This window comes from Prorops nasuta, unplaced genomic scaffold, assembly GCF_024137725.1.
Source record: "Prorops nasuta isolate Cenicafe-Biocafe unplaced genomic scaffold, Cenicafe_Pnas_1.2 PNAS00008, whole genome shotgun sequence".
Classification (NCBI taxonomy): Eukaryota; Metazoa; Arthropoda; class Insecta; order Hymenoptera; family Bethylidae; genus Prorops; species Prorops nasuta.
Genome location: NW_027116805.1, coordinates 4,433,413 through 4,454,784, shown reverse-complemented (window position 1 = coordinate 4,454,784; position 21,372 = coordinate 4,433,413). Strand labels below are relative to the sequence as shown.

At 34.2% G+C, this 21,372-nt stretch overlaps 1 protein-coding gene and 1 non-coding gene across 2 annotated transcripts in view; both read left to right on the top strand.

The window, feature by feature from the left end:
* Positions 1-19,630, top strand: part of Ptr (Patched-related) — a 60,945-nt gene extending 41,315 nt beyond the window's left edge. Inside the window, exons 6-10 of the mRNA XM_066730656.1 lie at positions 4,070-4,270; positions 4,558-4,689; positions 8,810-9,123; positions 13,565-13,996; positions 14,924-19,630. Of these exons, the coding sequence (XP_066586753.1) occupies positions 4,070-4,270; positions 4,558-4,689; positions 8,810-9,123; positions 13,565-13,996; positions 14,924-15,952 (2,108 nt within the window). The 3' untranslated portion in view covers positions 15,953-19,630. The remainder of the gene's footprint in view (positions 1-4,069; positions 4,271-4,557; positions 4,690-8,809; positions 9,124-13,564; positions 13,997-14,923) is intronic.
* Positions 19,631-19,648: 18 nt separating this feature from the next.
* Positions 19,649-19,721, top strand: TRNAV-CAC (transfer RNA valine (anticodon CAC)). Its single transcript has one exon. It is a non-coding gene; the product is annotated as a tRNA-Val (tRNA).
* Positions 19,722-21,372: the final 1,651 nt, after the last annotated feature.

Genomic DNA, 21,372 nt, shown 5'->3' with positions numbered 1-21,372 from the left:
AGCGTTATAACTCTTAAAAAACTGTAAGATGAAATGAATACAAGATTCGATTTAGAAGAATAAAATCTGAGCCTCTCTTTAAAAGCAGAATTCGGATACAAAAAAATTTAAACAAGTTAAAATATACAAAGCAATGCAAACATAAGAAATATCCGAAGGAAGTTAAGCTGTAAAGAAAAACAAAATACGATAAAGTAGATATTCTGTAAGACGAAACGAACACTAAAATTGATTTACGAAAAAATATACTCGATCTTCTTGGAAAAGCTTTCAGCTACACGCGTACAAACACATAGACTCGATAGAGAAAAGGTAAACAAACCGATTCCGAAGGAAGATAAAAAGGAGCTTTTCAGAGTGTTACAATGAAATACGGTGAAACGTAAACAAAAGGGCATCTAAACGACAGAATGAATACGAAGAAAAGTAAGAGTATATTTGGAATTAAGGGAAAATAATAGGATATTGTATTTCCGCTTTTCACATAAATCGTTGCAGGCTTATTTCTCAGCTGGATGAATATGCACGAGTGTCTTTGCGTTTCTCATTGGGCCATTTGGTTGTTTTGCTTCGCGCTCCTCCGTATATGAACGTGTTTTTCGTGTATTGTGTCGTTTCACTGTCCTGTCTGTGTTTTTGTGCGATTTTTTCTGTCGCAAGTATCACGTCGCGAGTTGTCGGCCGCCGTGCGCAATCGGATAATCATAAGCATCAAACCCAATTTGCCAGACGTAGAGTGCACACGCCTTATGGATTTCGTTTACGGAAACCCAAACTGATTTCTACCTCGTCATTATAGTAAAAGTCACCGATTCTCCTCGATCCATCGAACCCTGTTCCATTCTTTCGACATTTCGCAACGACAAATCTATACAATCTTTTTTATTCCCTCTCTTCAAACCTCTTATTAGCAATATATGTATATCATTTCTTCCCTAACTTGTTTTTCATATTTTTCATCCAACGCGATACAAACGTTTTTCCCATTGACGTTAACGCAGCCAGAAACAAACGATTGTTTTGAGTTTTTCCTCGAACAATCCTTGCAACGTTGTACAATTGTTTTTTTTTTCTTCTAATTTCTACTTTACATCTGTAGAAAGTTTTTGTGTAACTCGTGTAAAAAGCTTAATTTATCCCATGTAAATTACTAGAGTTTTTTTCTGATTTCTTTATTCACGTCGTAGACGCAGGTCTCAAAAGAAATTTCAGCCAATAAAATTTCTCTCGCATTTACAATAATGGTGGGTTTACATAAGTCGATTGGTACACGGATAAAAGTGCTAAGGCGATACTCTCCCGATATAAATTTCGGACTGCGAGAGCCACGAAATACAATCACTGGAGATTTAGTGGAAAAGAATGAGATAATGGATCTTCCTGTATAATGTTTTATGTAACTTATGTATTAGTATGAAAACAATTTTATTACTGATCTAGATTTATAGTCTGGCTTGCACGCCGAGTTATTCTCGTTAACCGCGTAACGGCAGGAAATTAAAAAAATATATATAAATATATATAATAGTATAATGAGAATCTGCGTTAGGTGTTTCTACGAATATAAATCACGACTGAAAGTAGGAAATAAAAAGTTATGGCTCTATTATGACAAATCGTCTTTTAATGCAGATTAATAAATTGCATCGTTTAATTTTTAATCTATTACACTTATGAATATTTGTTTAAATAAGGCAACAAACAATCGTGAATCAAAATTAGTAAACAATTGCAATTTTTGTATAAAAATTTAATAATAATTTGCACAAACATGTTGTGTATAAAGTAACTTGTTATAATTTAAAAAAAAGATAAGAATATTCGATAGTAATCATATAGAAAATTTATCCAAAGTTTTTTTTTTAATTTTATCTTAAATTTCGATACCTGTTATTGATCAATATTGTTTTTTCTTATATCCAAAATTACACTTGATTGTGCATTAATAATTTATGAAGCTTGATGAAATTTATTCAAGTCATGAATTATCCGCTGTAAAAATGTAAAAACAATAGGATTACGTCGGATGGAAGGGAAATTTTTCCAGCTCGAGCTTGCTTATGATTAATATTCGCAAGGTCCGGCGGGCGGTGTCTTTCGTGGCTATTTCGGCCGTTGATGATAAATTCGAAGAGTTTCCAAATGGAATCATACTGGCAATCTACATAATCATGCGTTTCCTGCTTTCCAAACGGCAATTTCCATTAATTTTCACCCTGCCCATTCCAGTTTCGTTTTTATTCATTCATTTGCATCCTTATCGCTCTTATCTGGCAATTAGAAAAATTTATCTGCACTCTTAAATAATCCCAAATTCATTATTATTATTTATGACACGATTGTATTGTTTCTCACAAAAGAGTAAGAAAAAGGGGGAAGGCTGCGCAAAAATACTCAAGATGTAATGAAAGCTCGATGGGATGAAATTCATTTGTAGATCCATTGCTAAATTTAGCTGCACTTGCTTCATTCGGATTTTCCGCTTAAACAATTTACTGCCAATTGCGGATGGTTGATTGAAAAAGTGCACATTGTTGGTGTGAGTGATACCAGCGAGGAAAGGAAAGACATATGTCTTTCCTGTTTAGGCTGATGTAGTAAGAAAAGGAGAGACGTGTGTAGCTCCTCTTTAAGCTGATAGTATAATTGTAAGAAAAGGAGAGATGCACTTTGTTCTTGTTTAAAATCATGAATTAAGAAAAGGAGAGAGTTATTAGTTACTGTTTAAACTGAAATTGCAAAAAAAGAAAAGTTCTCTGTCGTTTCTGTTTAAACTGATGTACTGTGAGATAAAGGAGAGATATACATATATATGTATATATGCCATCCCCTTTAAAGGCTGGCATAGTGAGAAAAGGAAAAATAGTTGTCGTTTCCTTTGCAGATTGATTTGGAAGAAAAAGAGAGAGAGAGAGAGAGAGAGGGATGTATTGGATAGACTGATAAAGTCAGAGGAAGAAAGATATATGCGTGCAATCCCCCTTGTAAGCTGAGACAACGTTTCATTTCATTGGTGAGAAGAACATCGCAATAACGCAATTACTCGATGAATCAGAGAGAGGGAATCCGAATCGTTCTTAATACGTGATTCATCGTGTGCAACACCGAATATCAACTGCGATAACGTTTAAACACTTTGCTATGTTTATTACTATATACTCTTATCGCAAACTATGGAAGAGCCTCTTAATTACTGAAGAACATGATTATTCGTGTGTCTTTTACATCCTTGTTTGAATATACTTAAATTTAACATTATTAAAGGAATTACAAAATATTTTCTTGTCACCTTTTGAGTGGATACGATTTTGGCAGCTTTTTGTTTAATCGTAACATTTTTCGACGAGTGTAGATGAAATGTGATATTTGAAATAAAAAATGATCCTCTGCTTATTGAGAGGTATCAGTTGGTGTAAATATTTGATAGGGGATATTATAGCGTCAGGGAAGTCAAATTTATCCAAACGCTGGCTTGATAAACGCGACAGCCAAATTACTCGTTGCCTCACAAAGCAGTCGCTAGTAGAACGATTTCCGTTTACTTTTATCAGCGCGGAGTGTATCTTAAGATCCTCTCATTCATATTTGACCCCACTTTCCGAATGAAGCTAAAAGTGATTGGGCTATAAGTGAGTAATAAAAAATATGGAGCCAAAGACCAATTTTATTATCCAGTTATAGTGATGTTTCTCTTTAATACCGCTGATACATCTACACGAATAATTTCTTTTCATTTAAATACTGTTTTTGCATATAGTATTAATATATATATATGCTAATCCTTGTGTTTTTTTACATTACCTATGAATTTTTTCACACAGTAGATAAATAATATTTATTTATGAATTTTTAACTATATCTTATATAAAAAATGCATTTTGTGCAATATTTGGTTTCTTTTCAAATTTTGTATACTCTAATTTTTCTAAAAAAAAAAAAAAATTGCAAGCTTTCAATATTTATTTGTCTGCAAAACCTCTTTTGTAACGATTGAGTTATTCTACTTAAAAAAAATGAAAATCTTTGTTTCCTTCTTCTTAACGACAAATATCCGTTTATTCTTTTGCAGGAATTGGAATTGACGACACTTTTGTTATGCTGGCAGCTTGGAGGCGAACATGCATCAGCAAACCCGTGCCAGAAAGAATGGCGCAAACTTTGAGCGAGGCAGCAGTATCAATCACGATTACGTCGTTAACTGATATGATCTCGTTCTTCATTGGTATCATGTCACCCTTCCCCTCGGTTCAAATATTTTGCATTTACTCAGGTATGAAATTGTCTCGAAAATTCTTTTCGACTTTTAAAAGATTTCCATCAATCTCAATTAGTTCTGCCATTCTTTTTAAGATAACACAAGAAAGATTAATAAATGAATGACGTTTTATTAGATTGACAGTAAATTATTGCTGTTAAAAATGTGATTTAATTTCTAGATTCTTTTTAAGAATTCATTTATTTCAGCTAATTTTTATTAAAAAAATTACACTTGCATACGAAGCACTCTCAACTATTTATTGTGTTGATTATGAAAAATAATAAATTTCATTTTTCCAGGTTTTGCGGTGGTTTTCACTTTCGTCTTCCATCTGACGTTTTTCAGTGGATGCGTGGCTATCAGCGGCTACTGCGAGCAAAAGAACTTGCACAGCGTCATTTGCTGCAAAGTGCAACCTCTTTCCAAGTCGTGTGGGTATTTTTCAAGTATTACTTCTCATTTTTCCCCCTTTAATGGCCAATGACCCTGACGAAACCACACGACATATTTTTCTTTTCTTCAATTTCGACACATCCAATTGTTGCTTGACGCCAATCTACCTGTCTGTCCTCGAATACAAATTCCTTTAAGAATAATAACAATTTCCCCTCAATCACGCTCAGCTCCTCTACTTCAAAAAATAATCATTCATTCTTTTCTTTGTAAAACACGAATTTCTGTAAAAAAAAAAAAAAAATATAAAATTATTTCCACTATAGAAAATGTCCATGTAAACAGAAATTTATTAGAAAGTAAACTTGGAATTTTTGTAGCATATATATTTTACTACAATGCCATGTAATTAATCCTAAGTTACACCGTTTTATGGTAATTAATTGTACAAGAGGCTTTACTCTTGGTTGCTGACCTGCTCTATATTTTTGTTAATACATTATTCAATTCTTGTTCGTTTGCAACACTTGAATGGGCCGATTACGTTACACTCTTCTTCCTCACCTGTCGATTGGGTAATACAGAAAATCAACAAAGTGAAAAAGAGAAAGGTACAATAAGCTATTTGTTCATCTCTGCTTATCTTTTTATGCAATGACACGCGTACTGCAACAATTCAATGTTCGATTATACGCTTTTTCCTAACCAACGACATTCTTCCATTTATCCTTTTCTGGTTTTCACCTAAAGAAACATTCCTACACTTTTTCAATATGAAGATACACGTAATCGCGGAGATAACGATTTAACGCTAGGACACAATTTCTTGTATTATAAAATTGCTGAGAATCAAAAAGACGACTCTGTAAATATATTTATTTATTTTCACATTGTAACGACACGTGCTCTAAGATGTTTGGATACTAGTCGTGATGTACGTATATAGGTTCTCGTGAATTTATATATTTGCATTTCTCCTACGTTGTTTAACTTTTCAATGTCTTCTGCTCGCTCTCACATGGCACTTTCTCGTGTAAAGACATATGTAACGGCTGACTTTACAAATCAATAATTATACCATAACGTAATTTTAATGCTTCGCGTACATTTTTCTCGCATAATAACTCGTGTAACATTGCTTTATAAGGTAACTATACATAATGAATTACAATGTGTACCAAACAGTAACGACATTTTTTTCTAGGCTGCCTGTTAGAATATTCTCATGCGACACGTAATAGCAAGTAGTAATAGGACAAGTTACTGCTGAGGAATCCAATTGTACTTTGTATCGTAACTATTGTACAAGCTGTCGATGGTCATTACACTATTAAAGAAGACGTTACAAAGGCAAACTTTCACCAGTTACCTCAATAGAATCTCTCAATATTTTTTTGTTTAAACTTTCATTCTTCTTTTTCCCAACTCGATGTGTGTATTTCCATGTATGTACATACTTTCTATGTGCACATGGAAATTTGAAGCATTCAGTTAAATTAACATCAAACTGTTTGTTCTGTAATATTTTTTTTTATTGTGTGAGGCTCAGGTTTCCCGATGTTCTATCCAAAGCCTTAAATTTGTACGATAAGGCTATATTTTTATTTTATATTAATTGACCAAGGGGAGGAGTTAATTATGCATTATTTATTGTCTGTAAAAATGCAGCTGTGATTTTAACGAACCTTCGCTAATTTTACTGCTATAATAGCTGCACTCAACAGTACATGCTTTTTGAATACTGGAAAGTCTTAGAAAGTAAATACATTTCCTGTCAGTGTTCCTTTTATTATCTAGAGATAGCAATAGTTTTTATTTAGGCTGTAATATGAATATTCATTTATTGCTAGGTAGTGTACAACATTATTAACTATATATATATTATTTATTTTTACAATAAAACTCTGTTTTCTTTTTCTCTCGAAGTTTAATAGAGTGCTTAAGAAACAATTTGTTGATGTTGAAAGTGTAATTGAGTTTGAAAAATATACAATTAGAGAAATTTTTTAATTTATACCTTTACAGTATTTATTGAATACAAATGTGAAATTAAGGACAGGGAAAGCATCGTAAATATTGAAAGCAGTGAGCAGAAACCAATAAATCTTAATGAAAATTATACGGTACAATTTTAATTACTTCTGTAATCAAAAATCAATCATTCTTCGCTCTTCTCAATATCTGCCCTATTTTCAACAATTCTAATTATCCTCTCCTAACTCGTTCGACAGGTCTTTAAACGAAGAGCCCAAAGTATTAAATGCCGTCCGGTGTTTTTATTAGATCTTTCAAAATTGTTTCTCTCTCTTCGATTATGTCGTATTTTTAGAGAAAAAATTCTTCAAATGAATTTTTCCATTGACATTTCATTTCGAAAGACGTCAACGACGCATCATTTTTTGGTGTAATATTGGAAAATGTCGAACGTCAACTTAGAGGAGATTTCGGCTATCAGTCAAAGAAAAGATTCTTGGGTGAATCGTGAGAAAATCGATAAAAGGTAGAGACGCGTCAGTGGAGCATTATTATTACTTTTCCATTTCACTGTCAAGACGTCAGTTTGGTTAATGTCCAATGCCATGCTCTTTTAGTTCTCCCATTGAACGTCTTTTGGCAGTGCTATTCAGACGTTAAACCGAAACTTATAAAGATCGAGACCAGCAAACAAACTTTTATCGTCAGTTTTTATTGTAACAAGAATGTATAATTATTGCAGAAAATATTTCATTGTCAATGTGTGTTGCAGGTTCGAATGCGCGAGAATGCTCAGCAATTTAGAATAATAAGTTGGCCGAGAGCAAATAAAGCTGAATACAGGCAAGAAACTGAAACTGAAACTGAAACTGAAACTGAAAAGGAATGGGAAACACGAAGCGTTCGGGCTTTCTCCGAGAAAGTACCTTCTCCATCTTGCATAATGGGATAAGTGATCTAACGAATTAGCGACGTTCGAACGTAACACGTGCCGCTTTAAACTGACGTAACTTTGCTGTGGCATGCGAGAGTGTAACAAGATTTCGAACTGTTTAAGTTCAAGCGAAATTACCAGCTGCCATTTACAATGTCACCAGTCAGTGTGCTGACAAAAGGTCGACGACCTTTATGCTACACTCGTCTCCTTTTAATTTATGTTACATTATCTTCCCACAACCTTCCTTTACTTTTCTCTTTCTTGCTCCATTCTAACACATTTTCTCCTTTTTCAAGTGAGATGCTTATCATAATATTGCTTCGTTTGTTGTTTTACATTTCTTGCTTTTAAATGCATCAGATTTATAATTGTTATATACATTTATACACTAATGACGATTCCTTCTCACAAAATTACCGAGGTTATCTTTTTTTCCTATATTTTATTCATGGAGAGAAAGATTTTTTTATCCAAAGAATGTACTTCCGAAATAGAAAAGTTTTACTTTATTCTTTTATACCTTACTTCAGGTATACCCGTATCGATCACTTGTATTTTCTATACTCTTTCGTGAAAAATCTGTTTCTTTGCCATTGTACACTTCTCTTAACGAGATCTTTTTACTATACGTATCTTTTTATGACAATTCTTAAAAGAGGTTTTCTTATCCAGCTCATGCATCGTTTTCTCCAAAACCTAATCTTTTAATTGGATCAAATCGAAGTGCTTCTGTATAAAATTTTATTGTGGAAAATTGAATAGCGAAGAATTATCTGTCAAAGTATCAAATTACACAATTATATAATTGGAATTATCGTCAAATATCCTAATGTTTTGCAATATTTTTTTAGTACCACATTCTATAGTCACCAGTTTAAATTGACAAAGCGTCGCAATAAGAGTTACAGCTCCGCGCGTTAATAATACACGCGTGGAATATTAAGAAGCCATTTGGAAAATGATAATGAATTTTTGTACGAGTTATTCTCGTCGAGACAATGGGGACCACTGTACACTGGTCGATTCAGAATAAATTTTAATGGAGGGACGAATTTTATGTGTTTTTTTTGTTGTTGTTGTTTAAATGCAAGAGGTATCAGTTTCAATTTTATTTAGTTCCTTCCATAAAACTAAACTTTAACTTTTCCTTTGAAAATTGCTTTCCAAACTGACTGATAAAACCCACGTTAAACACGTAAGTAAAAATATTGTAGAAGGAAAACTAAAATGATAAATTTTATTTGCAGCTCATCGCTCCTGGCTGTACCGGATGTTGTGCACTGGCGGTGTTGATCCAGAGCATCCGGACAATCCAATAGACAATCCCGAGCACGGTTGTATGACGTGGTTCCGAGATTATTTGGCTGCGGCATTGAACTGCAAGCCAATCAAGGTCCTGATCATCCTGATTTTTACCGTTTACTTGATGGGCGCCCTCTACGGATTGACGACCCTCCAGGAAGGACTGGACAGACGCAAATTATCCAAGGAAGATTCCTATTCCATCGCTTTTTATGATCGCGAAGACTTTTACTTCCGAGAATTCCCATATAGAATACAAGTGAGCCTGCTTACGCAACTTACCGCTATACTTGTAGATAATACTAGTTTTTTTGCATCTCACACCCATTGCACCATAATTATGCCCATTAAGAGCGTTCTGCTTCTATTTAGCTAATTTCTTCGTGTACAATGTTGTGCCTCCATCGGTTAAATTCTACTATCAAATTTCATTTCTTTATTGTTCTCGCAGAAAAATTTCATGTAACGAGTGTGAGATGTAAAAACGCGTTCAGGCATTTCCAAGAAGCAAAAACTGGTTTATGATATTCGTCTGATTTCTTTAATATTTTGTCCAATATCTTTGTATTTGTATAAACATATACTATTTCCTAGTATTAAGTCGAGAAATCTACCGTATAATCGCCAGAATTTTCCTTTGGAGAATTTAGTTTCCTAACTCGGATGGGACAACATATTCATATGTGTCACATGGTCAAGCAAAACCGGATTTGCTTTCAGGAAATATTTTTGGCAAAGCCTGTTACGCGGGAAACTTTACCCATGTGTATAATACTCTACGATTCTAGTTTCAATTTTTACTTCGTCAAATATTGAATAACTTTTCCCCTGTGCGCTACAGCAATTTCTGCGGCTGAACCGTAGATACCTGGACCATAGGGGCGTTGATAAATAACGATAATTGAAGGTGGAGCGAGTGAATAAATTGCGAGCAATAACAATGGGATATATTGAGTGTGAAGAAAGAGCGAATGGTGCTGAAGGGTAGATAGGAAAATTCGTTGAAGCATAACTGAAGAGTAAATTATAAGTTGTGAATGAATGATGTTGAATGAAGGATGAATGATCGAAGGATAGACTGAGGAAGATGTAGGTTGACCACGATTAAAGTCGTTTTTTAACGGTTGGTCAGCTTGGTGACGCAATTCCTCTCTTTCTCCTGGCTCTCTTTGGAGAAAGGTAGAGTGTAAGAGTGAGAGTGCTAGTAGAAGGGCAAACGTTCTATGGATAGATAGCCAGATTATTTGATAGATGAAGTTATGAATGGATCGATGAATATGCAAAATTATATTAGGCAGATGAATATATATAAAATACTGATATAGATAAATTCATATAGAGATATATCAAAAGATGCTTGTCTATATATAAACAGATGTAAATTAGTGTATATTTAAATGGTAAAAGCGAGAAAGATGTAGAAACTACAAGAAGGAGCGAGAGCATTTGGGAGAAAGCTGTTTCACAGTAGAGCAGTGGCTATGTGTATAGTATATACGAGAGAGCACGTGACATAATTGCAATAAGTACCGGATTATGCGTGCAGTCTTGCCCGTTACGTCCAGTCTGTTCCTATCTCAGCCAATTCGCTATTTAACCAATCAAAACTATAATCTTCCTAACAACAATACCCATTTGCGAAATTCTCTATCGACTCGAATTGAAAAAATTGATTTTCACTTTTTATCCGATTTAAACGATCAGCTATGGTAACGATAATCTTGCAATAAATTTAAATTCTCACGATTTTCTTCCACCCTACTTCAGGAAAGCTCTTAAAATATTATCAATATTGAACATTTCTGTAGTGTTATATATTGTTATTATTTTAGTTGTGTGTTCCAAAGCAAACAGTGGTTTTGTAAGAATGCGATTGCTGTTACATTTTGTACGAGACAGCTTACAATTTTGTATACTCAGCATGGTGGAAAAACCGGTTTTAAATTAAATTTCGTCCGCGTCTTTTGACACAGGAAGTTTAGTCTATCCGCCACATCAAAGTGAAAGTCTGTATTTTTTATCGACAATCAGTTCGTATCTCAACGCTACTCCGTCATTTATTGCTAATGCCCACTGTCATCCGTGCAATTTCTGACCGGAATCATCCCACCCACCCCCCTCTCCCATTATTCCATCTTCCTTTTGTTCACCTGCCAATTCAAGTATAAACTATCGATCACCTACTCTACTCCCAAGATCATTAACAATATTCTTGCTATTTTTCGTTATTTAAAGAGACTTATTTCAAAGAAAATCTCTTTAATTTTTCAGCCGAGTAATCTTTAATAAATTCAAGCTGAATCTGTTCTCATATTTTTGGCAAATCATTTAAATTTAATTGGCTGGGGTGACTGGAATTTTAGATTAAATAATAAGACCTATATTTGAATTAATATAAAATTCAGACTGATGCATTAAAGATAGGTTTCAAGAATCTTGATTCAATCTTGACTAAGGGATATCAGTGAATTTTTAAACTTGGTTATACTATTGATCCGTGGCTACATCTAAAGTTAATTTTGCCCTAATTAAGATAGAATGAAAGTTTTGGCCATAAGAGAGAACAAAATTTGCCTTTCTGACCAATTTTTCTCACAAATCATTCCTTCAAAGGGAATTGGCTCTCTTCTTTCTGAAATTTCCTCTGTAATTAGGTAATGCTTCTTTAAAATGAACACTGATATTAACTCGTACAGTACTAATAAACGTAATCTAATTATCAGTGATCAGAGTAAACAAGTTGAGTCGATGAGCAAAAACCACATTTAGAGTTATCGTTTTGCTTTATCAATGCTTTTCTCTCACAAAATATTTTAATAATAATTATTTTGAATATTGTATTTGTAAGAAAATACATAATTCTAACAGATTTTTATTTTCTTCGTTTCGCATCGTACTTAATTAGAAATTTTGCATTGGGATAATTAAATTTTATAACGCGAAGTATAAATATTTTTCGTGAGTACAGCGGAAGGCTAAAAATACATTGAGAAATGGACGACTAGCAAGGTATGCTATAAATGAAGGGTTGGAAACATTGAATAATCAGTTCATGAGAGAATAATGATCGATTTATTTTCTTCAAGGCGCATCGCCTTACGTAAGCATTCTAGAAGCGGAAGTTCTGAAAAGCAAATAGTATTCGTACGACAGAAAATCCATAATAAAACACAAGCATGACTGATTTACTTGACAGGCTGATCAAAGGCTCGGCTAAAAACTACGAAAATCGATGAACTCTCTACACTTACCACTTTTCTCCATTACCCTAAAATTCCTCCTCGTATATTAAAGCATATAATTAAAGCCTTATAATTTATCAACCTTTTAATTTTCTCCGAAAAGCAAAGCTACAAGTAGCAATTATACCAACATTGCAAATTTACGTTAACTCTTTAAAAATCACATTTCCCACGAATTTACAACTTTTATAACAAAGTACTTAAATTATTATACCTGTTTGGGTGAGCAAACTTTTTCTAATAAATCGTCGAATCAATTATTTTTCCTTATATAAATTAACACAACTTTATTATCCATAATACATGCCAAAACTCGGCTTTACATTAGTTCCTGATTATATTATAGTTCTGGTCGATTTAAAAATTCAAGCAAAAACTTTGACGAGCTGAAATGGTCGTTGAATGATTGATTTTCACTGGATAGAAAGTTTCCAAAAGTTGGAGAGTAATTTTCCAAGTAAATAGGAGACACGAAGTAAATACGAAGTGGAACGAGTAAAGCAAGGGTAGGAAATACGTGGAAAGGGAGTAAATATGAGGTGTATCGAATGTGCTGACGTTGGGTTGGGGGTTTCAGGTGATGGTAAGGGAGGGCAAAGGGAGGGATGGGTCTGGAAGAGATTTTCTTGAAAAGGAAATGTAGTTGCTCGAGGGACACGCGCAATTAAAGTTAAACTCGATTGGTTGACGAAACGGCTGATAGTCCCGATTAAGACGAGTGATTCGGATCAACGAATCCTCCGGCAATTCAAAGGAGACCTAACGAAATGAGAATGAAGGAAAGAGTGAGAGGGAGGGAGAGGGAAGTTGAGTTGGAGGGGGATAGAAGGGTAGAAGGACAAAGAATCGGATAAACCATCTCTTGTATCTCTCTCTTTCTCTTTTTTCTTACACCCCCCCCCCCCCCTCTTTAACAACGAACGAGGAACAGACATAGGAAGAAAGAGTGTAAGAGACTCTAAGCCGGATGTGATCGTAAATTGCTTTGAAACCGAAACAGGATTCCCCAATACCTATCCTCGCCTATTACCTTTGCTCCCGTCGTTCCGTCCTTCCCTCTTCTCCTTTTTTCCCTATCCTTCTAACGCAGTTACTATCAACGACGTCCAGCTCCAATTTTCGTATCAAACACCACCACCCATCTCAACTATAATATCTGTTGATATCCTGTAGAAAAAAAACGATTCTTCACTTGAAAATCAATTTGTGCCAGCTTACAGCTGAACAGTGTATTTGCCCATTTTTATAATAACAATAATATGGTTGGAAAGATTTGCTAGAATAGCTGCAGGTTGATAAAGATTTTGTCTGTGAATTTTTGTGAACACTAACTGGATAGAATTCTTACTGTGAAAATGGGGGGATTTGTAATAAGATATAGCAAATAAATAGGGATAAGAAATGTAATTTTGTATGTGTACCAGAGACTGAATTGACCAAATTGGTGTTGAATCGCAGGTGATCGTGAGCGGAGAGTACAACTACAGCGATCCAGTGATCCAGAAGCAAATGGAGAACCTGACGAGGTCCCTAGAGAATAGCACCTACATAAGCGAGCCAACCTACACCGAGAGCTGGCTTAGAAGTTTCCTCAGCTACGTGTCCCGCAACGAGGATTACCTGGGCGTGAAGATCGACACTGAGGAGAACTTTATCAAGACTCTGAAAGAGATCTGGCTATTCCCCACTAGCACATTTTCCCTCGATGTGAAATTCGACCAGTCCGACGAGAGGATAATCGCAAGTAGATTCCTCATACAGGCAGTCAATGTCAGCGGTACGAATCAGGAGAAGGAAATGGTCAAGGAACTCAGAAAGATTTGCCACGACTCACCCTTGAATGCCAGTGTATTCCATCCTTACTTCGTCTTCTTCGATCAGTTTGAATTAGTAAGGGATTTTGTAAAAAGTATTTATTTTTAGACTAATCCTTTTCTCGTTATGCTCGTCCTTCAAAGTACTGTTCTTGTTTTGTTTTTATTCATTTGAGACATGTAGAATATAACTGTCAGCTCTGTACTCGCATCAAAACTGTCGAATGACTCTCTATTCTTCTTCAGAATTTTCAACTTGTTTAATTTTATTGGTGTGGACCAGTAAAGTAACTAAGTTTATTGCTTGGATCTTTCTTTTGACTGACAATTTTCAATTATAAATTTAGTTTTTTGTACTACTTATCTATGTTGTTTTTTATTTCACTATGTGACTCTATTCTGCAGCTTTTTATTAACCACATTTTGGTTTTTTATTTTCAGAACATGTTCATTCTTCTTTTATTTCAATTCGAAATTGAAAGATACTATAACTTGACGAAATTTCTTCAAACAATAAAACAAGATAAACTTTCCATTCTTGCTTCTCTTCTGCTTAAATCGATTGGAAGTTTTCAAGCTCCAAAAAGTTTTTCCACAGAGTCCTCTCCGTTTTCCTTTCAATATCCAGTCCATTTTATGTTTCCTTTATTGATTGTCAATGACACTACGGCTAATTTAATAGGAATTGTTACGGATTGCTTTTATCCCATTTTACCTGTGACTCGCTTTAATTGCTCAATCTATTACCAACAAATTGCCCCGAGCTTCTTTCAATTGCTTCTGTCACTTTTATGATGCACGATGTTAAAAATAAACAAGCTAATGGAGTATTCATCCTTTTCTTTACTGATAACATGCTGTTCTATAATAATCCCTCTCAATTAAGAGATTATTAATTATCTGTCATTCACTATCTATATTATAATAATATCATTTCTAAGGATTCAATTATGAGAAGAATGAAGATTTACCATAGAATTAATATGACAACTTTTTCTTTCAGGTTCGACCAACGAGTATTCAGTGTATGATTTTCGGTGCTTTGGTGATGATGCTGATAAGCTTCGTATTCATTCCGAATGTTCTGTGCTGTTTGTGGGTGGCATTCTGCATAGTATCGATCGAGCTGGGAGTGGCCGGTTACATGGCCCTGTGGGGGGTGAATCTGGACAGCATCTCCATGATCAACCTGATAATGTGTATTGGATTCAGCGTGGATTTTACGGCTCACATATGTTACGCCTACATGAGCTCAAAGTTAAAGAAACCAGAGGATCGTGTGAAAGAAGCTTTGTACAGTTTAGGACTTCCTATAGTCCAAGGCGCAGTATCCACAATTCTGGGATTAATCGCCTTATTACTGGCTGGAACATACATCTTCCTGGTGTTTTTCAAAATGGTATTCCTGGTCATCTTCATAGGAGCTATGCACGGCATGTTCCTACTTCCGGTTCTGCTATCCCTCTTCGGACCAGGTTCTTGCAGAAACCACGATAAGGAGGACGAGATCGAGAGGATGAAGAAAATCTCTGATAAGCAAGACTCCCTGAGCAAACTCCAGCAACCATACGTCATACCACATCCGACTCTGTACTACCACGCACCAGGAGTCATAAAATCCTTGAAGAATAGTCCTGCTACCAGTCTGGCTGCGTTCGACGAAAGAGATCCAGGATTGGGTACCAGCGAGGACAGCAACTCCACCGAGAGTAGTTCGTCCCAAAGCAGACGCAAGGAACGACAGTCTGAGAACGAGCAAAGACGCCAGGACAATTGGAGACGTTCTGTTGGAGTCCTTTATGGGGTCTCACAGTTCCAACCTGGTGTACAGTCGCCTCCGCCAGCTCCCGATTATCCTGGGGCTGAGAGGGAATCCAGAATACATCATGATGTTGCATTCAGAACATCTTACGTTCCACACGTTGGATATCGAACACCCAATCAGGTCCAGAGGGATTTTAGGCTCAGCAGGTCTCATCACAATCTGCACGTTCCTCCTACGATATACTTTACTGATCCCAGATTCCCTTAAACTTGAATTTTCCAAAGGAGGCATTGAGAATCGCGAAGCATTTCTCGATTCATGCGTCACTTTGCCAATCCTCATACCTGTAAACGAATATATATAAACAACATTTATTCGTATACCCTTCGTACATTTAATACTAGCTACCAAGAGCTCTGATGCTTTTCAAAGCAGCAACAGCTTTTAGCTTTGCTGAAACGTTTAAGTAGACATTAGGGAGACTCGAGATGTTCCATTACCACTTCGCGCATTGAGTCTTCTAACTTTAGCCTGCTATTTTGCCATCCTTGATGGTTTTTAATTGCTGGCAAGCTGGATAGGAAGACCAAGTTTTTCTGAAAGGCGGTGTAACAGTCTTTAAGTGCATTACTGGAACTCAAAATAATGTTTTCCCTGACAGTTGCATTTAAATCTTCCAGCTTTAACTTGGGATTTGACCATCCTCGGTAGCTACTGATCACTGTCAAGCAGACAAAGTTAAGTCTAATTTTGAATAAGCGTTTAGATAACAATAATTAGCCTTGTAGATAGACTGTTTTGTAACATCAAATTCATCATTATCTTAATATATAGAATCAATTGTAATTAGACTACTCGAATTACCATTACAATTAATTATCCAATAGTTATAAGCATAGCCTAGCTACTCTTCGTATATTTTATAAATTTTTATATAATTCTAATTAATTGTAAATCGTAAGCTTAATACCTATCATTAGTACATAGATAGTAGGAGAAGAGTTTAGTAAACTAGCCGATCAAAGATTAATTTAACGTGTTTTGTTAGAAACATTGGATTGAACTTAGCGTTCTACTATTATACTGAGCCGATGTAGACAAAATGGCGGTTGCTTTATGTAGGAATTAGAGTTAAGAAGCAAAGAGATTGCTAGAGCATGGTGGTTTAGGTATACCACTTCAGTTATTATCAATACATCTCATTAGATTCCACGTGCTCCTTTAGGATATATCTTACCTGCTCGAGAAACCCCTCAGATGGAATTTCTATCATGAAGGTAAGAACCTCAGACTCCAGACTGAGCATTTCTGTCTAACGAGGCAAAAGTTCAGAGGGGGTCCGTTGAGGATTTCGTTGCTCAACCTGCTCTATGCCTTTACGTTAATGCACCTCCTCGCCGTATTTGTGGTGAAAGTAGCTCTACTGTAATGTGCAAGGACGCTGAAACAATGCCAAGAATTATACGCCAGATCACTACAATTAACATTGTGGATTAGTAAACAAGATTTAACTTTTTAAGATTCTAATTCTTCCAAAAAGCTTGCTGTATTGTGTAATATCAAAATGGTCCGCTGTGAAATCTAATTTAAGAAAAAACAATTTTTACAGGAATAAGTAAAGTTTGATCCACAATATAATAAGCAAATAAAAGAAGATACAACTGTAATAAGGATAAGAAGATGGTGGAGGAAAAGATTATGTGGAAAGTATTAAAACTGTACTCTCTATCGAAGATATTAAAGTTGGGATTTACAAAGGAAAAAACACTGAGATGAAATATTAAAATTGAGTAAACAAGAAAAAAATTAAATCGAATATAGGTAGAGGAGTATTCGTTTTCATTATAACGCTAGAATGTTACTTTTGTGATTATTATAATCAGTCTTTTTTTATACCATAGCTCCGGCTTTTATTATTATCTTCTCGTTAAATATGCATTTGAACCAATTATGAAATGAAATCCCGGTACCAGCAGAATTCTTCTGTAAAATTATTATTCCGATACGATAGAAATTAATTGAAAAGTGTGTAATATCTTATGTAACTATTTTAACATCAATTCATTTTAAATATTCGCTTGAGCGTAAAAATTTTATACGACGAGTTTTCATAAAAAAGAAACTCGAAAGTGATACAGTATGTGAAACAGTGTAATAATTATTATAATCCAGGAAGTCGTTTTTATTCTAGGGAAATACGAAGTAGACCATTTTTAACGAGACGTAGTTTAAAATTTCTTGAAGTGGCCTTTTTCAAGCAATGCAGCGGCATTGCAAAGTGAATCTGCCAAGACTTGAAAAGTGGTAGACAAAGAGACTTTGTAGTTTAATCACCACAAGGCATAATTATTGCATAGTCAGTAATGAAAATGGTGTTCTTTATTTAATAGCACTCTTTTGCCATTGTGCCATTTTGATCAATCGTTCCAAAAAACAAATATACTCCTTAAATTTATATATTCCTTCGTCATTTTAGAGTTTTATTAAGTTTTAAAATTAACTTTTAACTTATGTCCTATTCCAGAAAATATTTTAATCTTGAAAATTAATTTAATGCTTGAGACAAAATTTACTTTGTCACGATTGCATTGAATCGTTTGATCTCTATTGTTTATATCATTTTTAATAGTGCTTTTAGTAAGTTTAATTATTAAGAATAGAGATACGTGTTAAATAAATGAACACCATTCCGTGCGTCGACGAAGAAATCATATTCATAGTTTTAATAAAAGTAACAGAAATTACCTGATGATAATTTGATGTGCGTAATTCAATATAATGTGAAATTGTTTATTTATAAACTAATTGTTTTTACAAATATTAGATTGGTTAATCAATCTTTATTATTGGCACTTGATTAATTTATTAAACATTATATGAATGATTTTGTATCCGAAACTACCCGCAAACTTTTAGTATTTTAATTAATCAAAATCGTTGAAATTTTACAATTCAATTGACTTATCAATTAAAACAAATCAGCTGACATCAAAAGCAATTTATGCCATATTATATCTCTGAATTACAAACACAAAAAACAATATTATAATTGTAAATATAGTTACCAAATAATTCGCAAAAGTTTATTTTTATTGTAGCAAATTACAAGTATAAGCGAGAGTATAATCCATACGACTGTAAAAGGTATTATGGATAGAATTAATCGTTTATATAAATATTAATTATAAATATTTTTCTAAAACATTTCATACTTTAGCTATTAAAATGTAATTAGGTGAATAGTCGAAAATGTATTTTTCGGTAAATTAGCAGAAGCATGTCGATATATGTATGCATGCGAGACAACAAAATTTATTCGTATTTGTGCAGATAACTTTAATAAACAAATAATACAGTTTACTGAAAATCAATTATGCTGACAATTATTTTGTGTACAGAGAGATTTCACACGCGTTTTAACGATCGTTGGTGATGATTATCTTATTTTACCATTATTATAATTTTATTATGATAATATTCTATAATAATAGTTTATATTATGATTTGTTTCAACTTGTAAGCACGTCATTTCTTTATACCCGCGATTTGTGGTATGCGCTGTATTTATGAATGCAAGAGAATGAAAGATTTTATTTACATGGTTTATAAACGTTTAAAGCCATATAAACGAATACCGGGCATGAGATTTGCCGCCAAAAAATTGTAATAAACTAAATAAATTCTAGAGAAGATTTGTATGAATTAATAGTTCTTTTTAAATACGTGCCTCAATCTCCTTTGATTACAATTTTAAATGTAATTTAAGTAAATAAATTGGTTTGACCATATCATTAAAGAGCAATTTAAGTTTTAATGATCATGCAAGATTGCCTATGAGTATATAAAATAAAAAAAGATTGCTTATATAGTAACAGATAATACAAATTTCACTACAAATAAGAAAAAAGCTATTAATGTTTATCATTGAAGACTAAGTAAATTTATAACAAAATATACATTGTGGTTTCCGTAGTGTAGTGGTTATCACGTGTGCTTCACACGCACAAGGTCCCCGGTTCGATCCCGGGCGGAAACAATTTGTACTTTTTTTTTTTTTAATAAACTAATTTTTCTGAATCAATCTTTATAACTTTTTTTAACATTACCCTAAGAATATTTAAAATAATAAGTCGTAATATTTGTTTCATTTAAAAATTTTGAAATCGGTAAAAAGGTTCCTTCTTTACCATTCGATTTAGTTAAAGCGTTTCTCAACAGATGGCGCATCGCACACAATTCCTAAAATTTCTAGATGGTCTCTTTACTTGTTACCAACTTATCATACGACATAGCGTCACTGCTTCGCGTCCCCTTCCTTGTTTTACATCGGTATCTTACTGGCAAAAGTTGAAGGAGTGGTTGTATCCAGAACAGGTAAACTATACATTCGATTATAATCTTTTATCGATATTTGATAAATGTAACTTACTATGACGATTAGCGAGGAGAAATTACCCAAGGTTAATTGTTTTCAAAAAACTAATATTTAGTTACCAAAAATTATTAGAATACTCTAGCATCTCATATCAAGGTGCAGGAACACTAGGAACTAAATGATCGAAAAGGTACACATTTCATAAAATAATTCTCTTACGCGTATAAATACTGCAGCTACTACCAGTATCTTATGTTTAAATACTAAGAACAAGTGTAGAAAAATTCGTCATTAGATTCCCCATACCATTTCCGTTATCGTGACCTCGTATGTTTACTTGGGAAGTATTAACAGGTATTAAAAAAGTTTACAGCTTTATTATATTTATATGATTTGTGGAAAATAATCCACGACATCATATGCTAAACCAAATATAAAACTTCACTGAATACTAATTAACTCGCAAAATTTTACAAGTATTTTGTTCTAGAACAATTACATAAGGGAAGGAGGGGGAGTAAACAAAATGTTTTAAAGCCGATACATTTAGAAAATATTTTATTAATCTTAAAAAGTTTCAAATATTCACATGTACATGACAAAAAATTTTCATAGAAGAAGAATCATAGAAAATGTTAGAAATGCACTGTTAGATGAGCTTGATAAATGGCAACAAAGAGGAAGCGATGATTCTTGAAAAGTTAAAGGGGGTATACAACAATTTCAAAGAGACGGATATGTACGAATGGCACGCAGGAAATACGTAATGCACGTGCATTGGTATTTCCGAAGTACTCCCTTCTCTCTCCCCCACTCTCTTTCATAGAGAAGATTGGTATGCCTTAGGTTAGGTTGAAGATACCTCTCAGTTCCTGCGAGTACTCGGCTGACAATACGGTACTACACAATGTTGTCGTTCATTAAGGACAAGTCATGCCCATTATTAAGCTATTAAGCCTCCTTACCTGAAAATCCCAACTCACGTGGGCGCCATATTACAATTGCGCGGGCACTCGAATATAACAACCATCATGCAGCGTTCCCTTCAATTCACTTTTAAGAAACGTCACAGTGTCTCCTTGCACGTAACAAAGAAAAAAGCACTCGTGGCCAACATTTACTAAGTAAACATAACCTCAACTTTTGTCGAAAGAATGGTGAGATTATTCAGTCACTACCGGCAGCCATATTGGATTTTTACCAGCTCTGCCATTGGCCAGTACATACAATCTGATCTATTTACATTCGACTGACACGGGCATTTTTCTTGAAATTTGCAATCGCTTTGTTGTTAACGTAGGCGATGTTAAGA